Source organism: Gobius niger (genome assembly GCF_951799975.1).
Source record: "Gobius niger genome assembly, chromosome: 1".
Lineage (NCBI taxonomy): Eukaryota > Metazoa > Chordata > Actinopteri > Gobiiformes > Gobiidae > Gobius > Gobius niger.
The window spans coordinates 33,940,280-33,954,280 of record NC_136852.1 but is presented as its reverse complement, the minus strand read 5'-3'; the positions used below and the strand labels follow the sequence as shown (position 1 = coordinate 33,954,280).

The following is a 14,001-nucleotide window of genomic DNA, read 5'->3' as shown; positions in this document are numbered from 1 at the left end:
GTGAGAAAAAAATTCAAATGTGTCTTTTTATAAAGTGTATGTAAACATAATGGTTCTCCCTGTAAATTCAAATACTGAATCTATCTATCTATCTATCTATCTATCTATCTATCTATCTATCTATCTATCTATCTATCTATCTATCTATCTATCTATCTATCTATCTATCTATCTATCTATCTATCTATCTATCTATCTATCTATCTATCTATCTATCTATCTATCTATCATGTCCTGGCTGGTTACCTCTGACTTGCTCTGAACTGAAAAGCCCACAGTTGCAGTGTTATACCCATGAGTTTGGGGTTGTCCTCAGGGCGTGTCCTCCGTCTGGGCCGTCCCACACCGGGCCTGGGCCCTCTCCGCCTGGTTCTGTCCCCGCTTAGACTGTCCCCGCTGCACAGCTCGCTGTCAGCTTCGTCACCTGCGCCCCAGCCGGCCAGCTCCTCCTCCTCCTCAGAGCTGAAACACACAGACCTCCTCATTACTTTGGGCCTAGGCCACACATCTCGCGTCTGCGTATTTCTTGAAATACCGTGATGTTCGGACTATTGAGCACACCTGAATGGCAAATAGTCTCAACTTAATTAGCACTTTTCCACCTACATTAGGCACTCAAAGCGCTTTACAGCAAGGATCCACTCACCCATTCATACACCAATGTACGCAGACACTGGAGGCAAGGTGGGTGAAGTGTCTTGCCCAAGGACACAACGGCACAACCCGCTCTACCATCTGCAGCACCGTCGCCTCAGCAGCATCAGCACTGTTGACATTGTTGAAGTGTGTGTCCCTGTACTTTTGTTTTCTCTGTCCTGTCTGTTGCTACTGTGGGCGTGGTAGATCATTCTGTCTCCCTCGGCAGACCTGAGTCCACTCTACTCCTCATCATCTGCAGTATCTAAGCCTGGACATCTCTGCCAGAGCATCAGTCTTCCTCAGTGAGAAGACTCCTCAGGCCTATTCACCACAAGTCTGCCAAGAACTCACCTGCACCACTCCAGAAACCAGCGAGAGCTAGAGCCCGCCCCCACCTACCTGCTAGTATATACTTGTGTATACTAGTATACACTTGTGTGTACTTGTTCGTACCTGTGGCTGTACTACTGTATACTTGTGTGTAATTGGTAGTACTCCTCTCCGCTGTCTTGTGCATACTTGTATGTACTTGTTAGTACCTGTGGCTGAGCAGGTACTCCTCCTCTCTGTCTTATGTGTACTTGTATATACTTGTATGTACTTGTGAGTACCTGTGGCTGAGCAGGTACTCTTCCTCGCTGTCTTATGTGTACTTGTATATACTTGTGTGTACTTGTGAGTACCTGTGGCTGAGCAGATACTCCTCCTCTCTGTCTTGTGTGTACTTGTATATACTTGTGTGTACTTGTGAGTACCTGTGGCTGAGCAGATACTCCTCCTCTCTGTCTTATGTGTACTTGTATATACTTGTGTGTACTTGTGTGTACTTGTGAGTACCTGTGGCTGAGCAGGTACTCCTCCTCTCTGTCTTATGTGTACTTGTACATACTTGTGTGTACTTGTGAGTACCTGTGGCTGAGCAGGTACTCCTCCTCTCTGTCTTATGTGTACTTGTACATACTTGTGTGTACTTGTGAGTACCTGTGGCTGAGCAGGTACTCCTCCTCGCTGTCTTATGTGTGCTTGTACATACTTGTGTGTACTTGTGAGTACCTGTGGCTGAGCAGGTACTCCTCCTCGCTGTCTTATGTGTACTTGTATATACTTGTGTGTACTTGTGAGTACCTGTGGCTGAGCAGGTACTCCTCCTCGCTGTCTTATGTGTACTTGTATATAGTTGTGTGTACTTGTGAGTACCTGTGGCTGAGCAGGTACTCCTCCTCTCTGTCCTATGTGTACTTGTATATACTTGTGTGTACTTGTGAGTACCTGTGGCTGAGCAGGTACTCCTCCTCGCTGTCTTATGTGTACTTGTATATACTTGTGTGTACTTGTGAGTACCTGTGGCTGAGCAGGTACTCCTCCTCGCTGTCTTATGTGTACTTGTACATACTTGTTTGTACTTGTGAGTACCTGTGGCTGAGCAGGTACTCCTCCTCGCTGTCTTATGTGTACTTGTATATACTTGTGTGTACTTGTGAGTACCTGTGGCTGAGCAGATACTCCTCCTCTCTGTCTTGTGTGTACTTGTATATACTTGTGTGTACTTGTGAGTACCTGTGGCTGAGCAGGTACTCCTCCTCGCTGTCTTATGTGTACTTGTATATACTTGTGTGTACTTGTGAGTACCTGTGGCTGAGCAGATACTCCTCCTCTCTGTCTTGTGTGTACTTGTATATACTTGTGTGTACTTGTGAGTACCTGTGGCTGAGCAGGTACTCCTCCTCGCTGTCTTATGTGTACTTGTATATACTTGTGTGTACTTGTGAGTACCTGTGGCTGAGCAGGTACTCCTCCTCTCTGTCTTGTGTGTACTTGTATATACTTGTGTGTACTTGTGAGTACCTGTGGCTGAGCAGGTACTCCTCCTCGCTGTCTTATGTGTACTTGTATATACTTGTGTGTACTTGTGAGTACCTGTGGCTGAGCAGGTACTCCTCCTCGCTGTCTTGTGTGTGCTTGTATATACTTGTATATACTTGTGTGTACTTGTGAGTACCTGTGGCTGAGCAGGTACTCCTCCTCGCTGTCTTATGTGTACTTGTATATACTTGTGTGTACTTGTGAGTACCTGTGGCTGAGCAGGTACTCCTCCTCGCTGTCTTATGTGTACTTGTACATACTTGTGTGTACTTGTGAGTACCTGTGGCTGAGCAGGTACTCCTCCTCGCTGTCTTGTGTGTGCTTGTATATACTTGTGTGTACTTGTGTGTACTTGTGAGTACCTGTGGCTGAGCAGGTACTCCTCCTCGCTGTCTTATGTGTACTTGTACATACTTGTGTGTACTTGTGAGTACCTGTGGCTGAGCAGGTACTCCTCCTCGCTGTCTTATGTGTACTTGTATATACTTGTGTGTACTTGTGAGTACCTGTGGCTGAGCAGGTACTCCTCCTCGCTGTCTTATGTGTACTTGTATATACTTGTGTGTACTTGTGAGTACCTGTGGCTGAGCAGGTACTCCTCCTCGCTGTCTTGTGTGTGCTTGTATATACTTGTGTGTACTTGTGTGTACTTGTGAGTACCTGTGGCTGAGCAGGTACTCCTCCTCGCTGTCTTATGTGTGCTTGTATATACTTGTGTGTACTTGTGAGTACCTGTGGCTGAGCAGGTACTCCTCCTCGCTGTCTGCTGCCGTGCTGTCACTCTCCAGGTCGTTGAGGCGCCGCTTCTGCTTCCTCCGGACGCGGCCAGCGGGCCATCTGATTGGCCGCTGTGTCTCGGTCCTCTTGGCAGCGTGCCCTGTGATGGGATGCTGGATGTCGATCCCTTCGTCAGAACCTGAACCTAAGAGTGTGGAGTGTGTTCCTTAGAGAATGAGTAAAGACAGAACACCACTGTCACCAGCAGAGGGCGCATAGACAAGAAAAGACAAACACAGAAGCGCCACCGCATGAACCTCCTGGAACATGCAGGAAAGCACACAACATTAAACCTGCTGAATCCTGTCTGAGATGTTCAGATAAGCTCTCAGTTGTACAGCAGTTCTCCATGATGCGGTCAGAGCAGGCTCACCTCTCAGCTCTCTGTTGTCCTCTATGGCCTCATTAATGGCATCATCGAAGTCATCAAACCTACAAAGAAGCGTGACAGAAGTGGTCAGCGACACGTGCACACATTGGCGTCACACACATTAGCTCACCTGTAGCTGATGTGTTTCCTGGCTCTAGTGGAGCGTCTCCCCAGGTGGCTCCGGCGGACGTCCTTCTTCTTTGGACTCTTCTCTTTGTCTCCCTCCTACAAACCCAGACGGAACATTCAGATTTACAGAACCAAAGACATTTGAAGGTTCTATAATGTTGTGCAACCATCATTCAGGCAATAAACCCACTTTGAGGATTGATCATTGGGTAACCGGTCTCTTACCGCTTACTTTAAAGCAGTACTAAGTAACTCATGCCCCTAGAGGCCATAAGCGGCACTGCAGGTGTCATAGCATTTTTTACTCAGTAATTTGTCCGTCAGAGTAAATACTCTGCTTACTAAAAAGACAAAGGTAGAGAGGAATATTGTACATCCAATTACACAATGGAGATAATATTTTTCACTCAAACTTGGCTGTAAATGCTGCTAAAGTGGCGCTAGCCTGCAGTTAGCTTTGCCCGTTAATTTTTCTTCATGATTCCAGTGTGTATTAGTGCTCCGGGTCGGAGCAGGGAAGCTGCAAGTGTGGCTTTCTGGCCAGAGACACAGACACCCCGATCATCCCATCAAAACTTGTATTACCCTCAGAGGGACGACGGAAAGGATTTATTAAGGTAAACAAGTTACTCAGTACTGTTTTAATGGGATTGAAAACGCTGTGACTATAGCACATGATAAAATCTATTTCATTGACAGTGCAGTCAAGCAAGTTGTGGTGGCTCCTCCCAGGGGCCCTCATTTATTTAAAGTCGACTTTATGCAAGGTGTACACCACAGGCGCAGCTTTATCAGTCGAGACATGGACAGTTCACACCAAGTCACTGTCAAATCAAATCAAATCAAATGTATTTATATAGCACATTTAAAACAACTGCTGTTGACCAAAGTGCTTCACAAAAGGTCTACAGTACAGAAAAATAAATTAATAAATATAATAATAAGAAACAAAACACAATATACAAAACAGCAAAGCACTAACAGCTTCAATTTGGCCAGATATGTGCTAAAAGCTTTTGCATAAAAATGTGTCTTAAGCAACGATTTTAAATATTCAAGTGTCTGTGCAGCTCTGATGTGGAGAGGCAGGTCATTCCACAGAGAAAGCCCTGTCCCCTTTAGTCACATATTTGGAGCGAGGAACCTCTAAAAGCAGCTGATCAGCAGATCTCAGAGCCCAAGCAGGACCGTGACGCACCAGAAGCTCAGACAAATCCAGAGGAGCAGCGCCGTGGAGACATTTAAAGACAACAAGTAAAAGCTTAAACCTTCTCCTATAACACACAGGAGCCAGTGTAGAGCAGCTAACACAGGGGGGATGTGCTGTCTCTTTCTGGTCCCTGTAAGGAGACGAGCAGCTGCATTTTGTTCCCTTGGAGGCGACAAATTGAACACTGACCAAGACCAGTGTACACAGAATTACAATAATCAAGTCGCGACGTTATAAAAGCATGAATGGCTTTCTCAAAGTCACAGGCAGGTGGATAGTTTTTTACCTTGCTTAGAGTTTTAAGATGGAAAAAGCTTGATTTGACAACATGATTTATGTGTTTCTCAAATTTAAATTCATTGTCTAAAAACACACCGAGATTCCTTGCAAAAGGGTGACAGAAGGAAGCTAGTGGGCCAGTGGCGCTGTCACAGTTGTCGAGAACATTAGAAGAATTTCCAAATATTACCATTTCTGTCTTATCTTTGTTTAGACTTAAAAAGTTGGCCTCCATCCATATCTTAACTTCTTGAATGCAATCATACAAAGGATTCAATGATCCCTTAGAGCTAGACTTTAGTGGCACACCGTCACACCAACTACATCAAAAAACACCATTGCCACATTGGCAAGTCCAAACCAGTGTGTTATGTTCAGAATGAGCTGCCCCACTGGGACAGAGCCAAACACTCAGCTCTGCTGCTTCACACAAACAGCCTCATAAAAAAAAAATAATAATTCAAACTGACATCATTAAAATAGTTTTAATGTGGAAAACTGGTTCTTATAGAAGACTGGAGCTGTAGGGCCCGATGTCTCACCGGGAGGATGTTCTCCACACTGATGCCCACGTACACTAGCCGCTCCCTCCTGCACACACAACAAGCAGGTCAGTGCGTGTGAGAAGAAGGTCAGAGTGAGGGACAGAGTGAAGGTCAGAGTGAAGGTCAGAGTGAAGCCCAGAGTGCCAGAGTGAGGGCCAGAGAGAAGGCCAGAGAGAAGGCCAGAGTGAAGGTCAGAGAGAAAGTCAGAGTGAAGGTCAGAGTGAAGGTCAGAGTGAAGGTCAGAGTGAAGGATAGAGTGAAGGTCAGAGTGAAGGATAGAGAGACAGTCAGAGTGAAGGACAGAGTGAAGGTCAGAGTGAAGGATAGAGAGAAAGTCAGAGTGAAGGACAGAGTGAAGGAAAGAGTGAAGGTCAGAGTGAAGGATAGAGAGACAGTCAGAGTGAAGGACAGAGTGAAGGTCAGAGTGAAGGATAGAGAGAAAGTCAGAGTGAAGGACAGAGTGAAGGTCAGAGTGAAGGATAGAGAGAAAGTCAGAGTGAAGGACAGAGTGAAGGATAGAGAGACAGTCAGAGTGAAGGCCAGAGTGAAGAACAGAGTGAAGGCCAGAGTGAAGAACAGAGTGAAGAACAGAGTGAAGAACAGAGTGAAGAACAGAGTGAAGAACAGAGTGAAGGACAGAGTGAAGCCAAGAGTGAAGGTCAGAGTGAAGGATAGAGAGAAGGTCAGAGTGAAGGACAGAGTGAAGAACAGAGTGAAGAACAGAGTGAAGAATAGAGTGAAGAACAGAGTGAAGAACAGAGTGATGGTCAGAGTGATGGTCAGAGTGAAGGACAGAGTGAAGAACAGAGTGAAGAACAGAGTGAAGGTCAGAGTGAAGAACAGAGTGATGGTTAGAGTGATGGTCAGAGTGAAGGACAGAGTGAAGGTCAGAGTGAAGGACAGAGAGAAGGTCAGAGTGAAGGTCAGAGTGAAGGATAGAGAGAAAGTCAGAGTGAAGAACAGAGTGAAGGTCAGAGTGAAGGTCAGAGTGAAGGACAGAGAGAAGGTCAGAGTGAAGGTCAGAGTGAAGGATAGAGAGAAAGTCAGAGTGATGGTCAGAGTGAAGGTCAGAGTGAAGGATAGAGAGAAAGTCAGAGTGATGGTCAGAGTGAAGGCCAGAGTGAAGAACAGAGTGAAGAACAGAGTGAAGAACAGAGTGAAGCCAAGAGTGAAGCCAAGAGTGAAGGTCAGAGTGAAGGACAGAGTGAAGGTCAGAGTGAAGGATAGAGAGAAAGTCAGAGTGAAGAACAGAGTGAAGGTCAGAGTGAAGGACAGAGAGAAAGTCAGAGTGAAGAACAGAGTGAAGGCCAGAGTGAAGGATAGAGAGAAAGTCAGAGTGAAGAACAGAGTGAAGGCCAGAGTGAAGGATAGAGAGAAAGTCAGAGTGAAGAACAGAGTGAAGGTCAGAGTGAAGGACAGAGAGAAAGTCAGAGTGAAGAACAGAGTGAAGGTCAGAGTGAAGGACAGAGAGAAGGACAGAGAGAAGGACAGAGAGAAAGTCAGAGAGAAGGACAGAGTGAAGGCCAGAGTGAAGCCCAGAGTGAAGGTCAGAGTGAAGAACAGAGTGAAGGTCAGAGTGAAGGACAGAGAGAAGGACAGAGAGAAGGACAGAGAGAAAGTCAGAGAGAAGGACAGAGTGAAGGCCAGAGTGAAGCCCAGAGTGAAGGTCAGAGTGAAGAACAGAGTGAAGGTCAGAGTGAAGGTCAGAGTGAAGGTCAGAGTGAAGGTCAGAGTGAAGAACAGAGTGAAGAACAGAGTGAAGAACAGAGTGAAGAACAGAGTGAAGAACAGAGTGAAGGTCAGAGTGAAGCACAGAGTGAAGAACAGAGTGAAGAACAGAGTGAAGCCCAGAGTGAAGAACAGAGTGAAGAACAGAGTGAAGGTCAGAGTGAAGGTCAGAGTGAAGAACAGAGTGAAGGTCAGAGTGAAGGACAGAGAGAAGGACAGAGAGAAGGACAGAGAGAAAGTCAGAGAGAAGGACAGAGTGAAGAACAGAGTGAAGGTCAGAGTGAAGGACAGAGAGAAGGACAGAGTGAAGAACAGAGTGAAGGTCAGAGTGAAGGTCAGAGTGAAGGTCAGAGTGAAGGTCAGAGTGAAGAACAGAGTGAAGAACAGAGTGAAGAACAGAGTGAAGAACAGAGTGAAGAACAGAGTGAAGGTCAGAGTGAAGCACAGAGTGAAGAACAGAGTGAAGAACAGAGTGAAGCCCAGAGTGAAGAACAGAGTGAAGAACAGAGTGAAGGTCAGAGTGAAGGTCAGAGTGAAGCCCAGAGTGAAGCCCAGAGTGAAGAACAGAGTGAAGGTCAGAGTGAAGGTCAGAGTGAAGGTCAGAGTGAAGAACAGAGTGAAGAACAGAGTGAAGGTCAGAGTGAAGCACAGAGTGAAGAACAGAGTGAAGAACAGAGTGAAGAACAGAGTGAAGCCCAGAGTGAAGAACAGAGTGAAGAACAGAGTGAAGGTCAGAGTGAAGGTCAGAGTGAAGGTCAGAGTGAAGCCCAGAGTGAAGCCCAGAGTGAAGAACAGAGTGAAGGTCAGAGTGAAGCCCAGAGTGAAGAACAGAGTGAAGGTCAGAGTGAAGGCCAGAGTGAAGGTCAGAGTGAAGCCCAGAGTGAAGAACAGAGTGAAGAACAGAGTGAAGAACAGAGTGAAGAACAGAGTGAAGCCCAGAGTGAAGAACAGAGTGAAGAACAGAGTGAAGGTCAGAGTGAAGGTCAGAGTGAAGGTCAGAGTGAAGCCCAGAGTGAAGCCCAGAGTGAAGAACAGAGTGAAGGTCAGAGTGAAGCCCAGAGTGAAGAACAGAGTGAAGGTCAGAGTGAAGGCCAGAGTGAAGGTCAGAGTGAAGCCCAGAGTGAAGAACAGAGTGAAGAACAGAGTGAAGAACAGAGTGAAGAACAGAGTGAAGTCCACAGTGAAGGTTCGTGCTTACCGTTTCTCTGCCAGCTCCTGCCTCTTCAGTGCACTGTCCAGACAGCTCAGCTGCTCCTCCAGACGCTCACACAGCTGCTTCTGAGGGAACAACACTAACATCTCACTCTGGAGAAGGAAAAGAAGGATCTCATCATAGCTTCTGACACATACACCCCCCCACCCCCCCCCCCCCCCCGTCACTGTTGATGTTATGGAGAGTGTTGATCCGTTGACGACTTTAGTCTGCCATCTGTTGACAATGGTTTGGACTGAACACCGGGTGCTTTCGGGAAAGTTGCAACCAGCTTTGTCCTCGGGTCTATCAGATCTCTTTTCTTGCCCACTTTGACTGACAAAAGCCGCATAATAATTCGGCACATCCATATGGACCCATAGCCACAGCCCTCGTTACACAGCAGCTCATCGTCTCAGATGTTTAATCTAACTCTTCACCATCGCTACAAAACTCTCCTCAGGTCGCGTTGTGTTCATGTTTTCCATTCACGTTGACTGTTGAAGTGGTATATTTGTTTTTCGTCTCTGTGGTTTTCTGGGAGACATTTTGACGCTGTGTTTTGGTGATGTCTCCAGTGATGTATGCTCAAAGGTGCATTATTCAACTTTTTTTTCCACAAAAAAATGTGAAGTTGACCTTGTAGTGACCCAATGGCTATGTGACTGTTCAGCATGGAGCCTTTACCTTCCATCACAGTGGTGTCTACAACGCTTCAAGACCAATTGTCACTGCTGACGGACCCTCTCACCAGAAAACCTATAAAACAATTGACCCTGGTCGTTCACTGTGATCGAAAGTATAGTTGCCATGGTGAACAGTTAAACAGCCATTGGGTCACTACAAGGTCAAATTCACACAATTATCAACTTTTCTTTCCACATAAAAAGTTGCATAATGCACCTTTACGGGCAGGTTTAAATCAATTCTGTTGGCTTTGAACTGGAAATAAATGACTTTTAGATTGGTTTTAGATCAATATTGCCTCTAAATAATGTACATGTGTAATTGTGTATGGCTTTGGTTTAACTTGGTACAGTTAAATGCAGTAAAAGTGGATGTAGGCAGGATCTGAACTCACGTGCTGACAGGGAGGGCAGAACCAGTCTCCGTCGGGCACCAGCATCAGTGGGGGGCGCAGGCAGGCCGTGTGGTAGCCCCGGTCACACAGGTCACACAGGAGGATCTGAGGAGAGGACACACCTCACATTTAAAACAGGGGAGTCATGAAGTGAACTGTGCTCCCTCCCGGTTCTCTCCCTGAACCACTCTTTCACAATGTCCTCTTGGAATATGCCTGTGTCATAACCGGAAGTGAGAAGACGCTGGCGCGCTTTGCTTTGTTTGGTGGTATCTGAGCCTGCGTGAAGATCTGGACTGTGTCTTTGCCTGGATATGCCGCATATGCCGCCTGTCACGGTGTGACTGTGCTGTGACCACCATCAAGCTAGCTCCCGGGGCTGCCTACGGCCCAACCTCGCTGTGTTCTGCTCGAGTAGCGGAATACGACCCGGTTACTGGCCGGCCTGTACTCTAGAGCAGCCTGTCAGCAATGTGGCTACTGTTCGTGGCGACCATGGCGCTTCCATACACGTCCTTGCAACATCACAACTCTGCAACTCTGTCTCACTGAAACCTGGCACAAGCCAATGGACTATATTGCATTAAATCAGACCACCCCACCTGGATACTCATACATCGACAACCCCCGTCTGGACCGGCGAGGAGGTGGCATCGCAGTCATCCACCCTCTGCCCCATCTCCATCCCAGCTGTATCTTCATTTGAACACTTGGCCTTCAGACTTCCCGGTTCCCAATCACTCACTGCTGCAGTCATCTACTGCCCTCCCAAAACCTGCCCATCATTCGTTCGGATTTCACAGATATTGTAACTCAGCTGTCCTCCATTTCTCTGTCCGTTCTCCTCCTTGGTGACGTCAACATCCATATTGACTCCCCTACAGCTAAATTCACATTTGACTTTTTGGACTTTTTAAACTGCCTCAACCTCACCCAGCACGTCACTTCTCACAATCATGGACACATCCTGGACCTGGTCTGTTCCACACCCTCCCTCACCATACATAACCTGTCACTGACCGACCTCACAATCTCTGATCATCTGGCCATCACCCTGGACATCATTACCCCCTCTCCCACCGCCAAACACACAAGAACAATTACATTCCGAAAGTAAGGAAAGTAGCACAAAATTCTCTATGCAATTTTTTTTTCCGATTTATAAAACCCTGCGTATGCGCCGGTACGCACACCTGACCGCAATCTTTCCTTCGCTGAGGAGCTGCGGACATCACGGCATGCCTTCTTTCCGCCTCCATTTGACCATGAAAGTGACTGAAAAATGAGATTTCCCTAAACCACACAATAAACTGTGGGGAATTTCATTCATCCAAACCACTGCACACGCTGCACGTCAGCTCGGGTTCTGTGAAGGATGAAGCAGTGGTTCTGTCCGGGTGGTGTGAGTGAGGAGAGGTCAGTGTCCGGGTGGTGTGAGTGAGGAGAGGTCAGTGTCCGGGTGGTGTGAGTGAGGAGAGGTCAGTGTCCGGGTGGTGTGAGTGAGGAGAGGTCAGTGTCCGGGTGGAGTGAGTGAGGAGAGGTCAGTGTCCGGGTGGTGTGAGTGAGGAGAGGTCAGTGTCCGGGTGGTGTGAGTGAGGAGAGGTCAGTGTCCGGGTGGTGAGTGTCCGAGTGGTGTGAGTGAGGAGAGGTCAGTGTCCGAGTGGTGAGTGTCCGAGTGGTGTGAGTGAGGAGAGGTCAGTGTCCGAGTGGTGAGTGTCCGAGTGGTGTGAGTGAGGAGAGGTCAGTGTCCGAGTGGTGAGTGTCCGAGTGGTGTGAGTGAGGAGAGGTCAGTGTCCGGGTGGTGTGAGTGAGGAGAGGTCAGTGTCCGGATGGTGTGAGTGAGGAGAGGTCAGTGTCCGGGTGGTGTGAGTGAGGAGAGGTCAGTGTCCGGGTGGTGTGAGTGAGGAGAGGTCAGTGTCCTGGTGGTGTGAGTGAGGAGAGGTCAGTGTCCGGGTGGTGTGAGTGAGGAGAGGTCAGAGTCCTGGTGGTGAGTGTCCGAGTGGTGTGAGTGAGGAGAGGTCAGTGTCCGAGTGGTGAGTGTCCGAGTGGTGTGAGTGAGGAGAGGTCAGTGTCCGAGTGGTGAGTGTCCGAGTGGTGTGAGTGAGGAGAGGTCAGTGTCCGAGTGGTGAGTGTCCGAGTGGTGTGAGTGAGGAGAGGTCAGTGTCCGGGTGGTGTGAGTGAGGAGAGGTCAGTGTCCGGATGGTGTGAGTGAGGAGAGGTCAGTGTCCGGGTGGTGTGAGTGAGGAGAGGTCAGTGTCCGGGTGGTGTGAGTGAGGAGAGGTCAGTGTCCTGGTGGTGTGAGTGAGGAGAGGTCAGTGTCCGGGTGGTGTGAGTGAGGAGAGGTCAGAGTCCTGGTGGTGTGAGTGAGGAGAGGTCAGTGTCCGGGTGGTGTGAGTGAGGAGAGGTCAGTGTCCTGGTGGTGTGAGTGAGGAGAGGTCAGTGTCCGGGTGGAGTGAGGAGAGGTCAGTGTCCTGGTGGTGTGAGTGAGGAGAGGTCAGTGTCCGGGTGGTGTGAGTGAGGAGAGGTCAGTGTCCGGGTGGAGTGAGGAGAGGTCAGAGTCCGGGTGGTGTGGGTGAGGAGAGGTCAGTGTCCGGGTGGAGTGAGGAGAGGTCAGTGTCCGGGTGGAGTGAGTGAGGAGAGGTCAGTGTCTGGGTGGTGTGAGTGAGGAGAGGTCAGTGTCTGGGTGGTGTGAGTGAGGAGAGGTCAGTGTCCGGGTGGTGTGAGTGAGGAGAGGTCAGTGTCCGGGTGGTGTGAATGAGAGGTCAGTGTCCGGGTGGAGTGAGGAGAGGTCAGTGTCCTGGTGGTGTGAGTGAGGAGAGGTCAGTGTCCGGGTGGTGTGAGTGAGGAGAGGTCAGTGTCCGGGTGGAGTGAGGAGAGGTCAGTGTCCGGGTGGTGTGAGAGAGGAGAGGTCAGTGTCCTGGTGGAGTGAGGAGAGGTCAGTGTCCTGGTGGTGTGAGTGAGGAGAGGTCAGTGTCCGGGTGGAGTGAGGAGAGGTCAGAGTCCGGGTGGTGTGGGTGAGGAGAGGTCAGTGTCCGGGTGGAGTGAGGAGAGGTCAGTGTCCGGGTGGTGTGAGTGAGGAGAGGTCAGTGTCCGGGTGGTGTGAGTGAGGAGAGGTCAGTGTCCGGGTGGAGTGAGTGAGGAGAGGTCAGTGTCCGGGTGGTGTGAGTGAGGAGAGGTCAGTGTCCGGGTGGTGTGAGTGAGGAGAGGTCAGTGTCCGGGTGGTGTGAGTGAGGAGAGGTCAGTGTCCGGGTGGTGTGAGTGAGGAGAGGTCAGTGTCCGTGGTGTCTGAGGAGGGAGCGCGCAGTGGAGCCGCGGTGCACACTGTGTAAAGACGGCATTGTGTCTGAAGGTCATGTGACCCCAGCTTGCGACCTAAACCCAGTTGGTCAGACTTATGTCCAGGCATGAGTCAATTAAAGCACAGAGTTGATACAGCAGGATCATTCGTGTTTCCCGTTTAAAAGGCCTCCGTACCTGTGCACATACGTGCACGGGTATGAGCGTTCACGAGTGTGTATGTATATGCGAACCAATGAAGACAACAACTTAAATACACAAGCAAGTTGCATATGTTTTCACAAATATCGTGATAACTTGCTCATTTCATTCTAATGTTTGTCATTTCTGATGAAAATAAAGTTCAAATGAACTATTTCAAAAGTGATCAAACATAGGCAAAAGATCCAACTCCGATCCATTATCCCAATAACACCTGTCAAACCAGTCTTGTCCTGGCCTTTACATGAAAGCCGAATGTCCTTTGGGAGGACAGTGGGGCACCCTTGTTTCTGACCCCAAAGCCCACAAACAACTGATCGGAGTGTCTGAAGCTGGCAGTCCGCTCAGGATAATGGCGTACCGCCCTGATTGGACAAAGGTGGTGTCGCCGCTCATCATCCAACGACGCATGCGGAGGGGGAAAGAAGGGCCTGATTCTGATCACCCTGGATCTGAAAGTGGACGTAATGACCTTCGGCTGAAAAGCCGGGTTGGGCCATAGTTCCATCAGTTCATCACCCTCAGGGAGTGACATGCAGGAAGAGTGCACTGAGACACCCCACCCTCTTGGCCGACATCAGAGCGAAAAGGATCGCCGTCTTCCAGTACAGGCCCTCCGGTACAGTCTGAAGGTCCCAGGTTGGAAAGGAACAGCATATGGGCGGTCTAGGCCTATGAACACCCTGTAGG

General features: G+C 48.8%; 1 protein-coding gene across 1 annotated transcript in view; it reads right to left on the bottom strand.

Annotated features, from left to right (window-relative positions):
- Positions 1-14,001, bottom strand: part of rsf1a (remodeling and spacing factor 1a) — a 37,690-nt gene that overhangs the window by 3,969 nt on the left and 19,720 nt on the right. The window contains exons 10-16 of the mRNA XM_079560282.1: positions 9,814-9,918; positions 8,739-8,818; positions 5,810-5,858; positions 3,780-3,874; positions 3,653-3,711; positions 3,235-3,445; positions 293-462 (exon numbers count right to left, since the gene is read on the bottom strand). Coding sequence (XP_079416408.1) covers positions 293-462; positions 3,235-3,445; positions 3,653-3,711; positions 3,780-3,874; positions 5,810-5,858; positions 8,739-8,818; positions 9,814-9,918 — 769 coding nt within the window. The remainder of the gene's footprint in view (positions 1-292; positions 463-3,234; positions 3,446-3,652; positions 3,712-3,779; positions 3,875-5,809; positions 5,859-8,738; positions 8,819-9,813; positions 9,919-14,001) is intronic.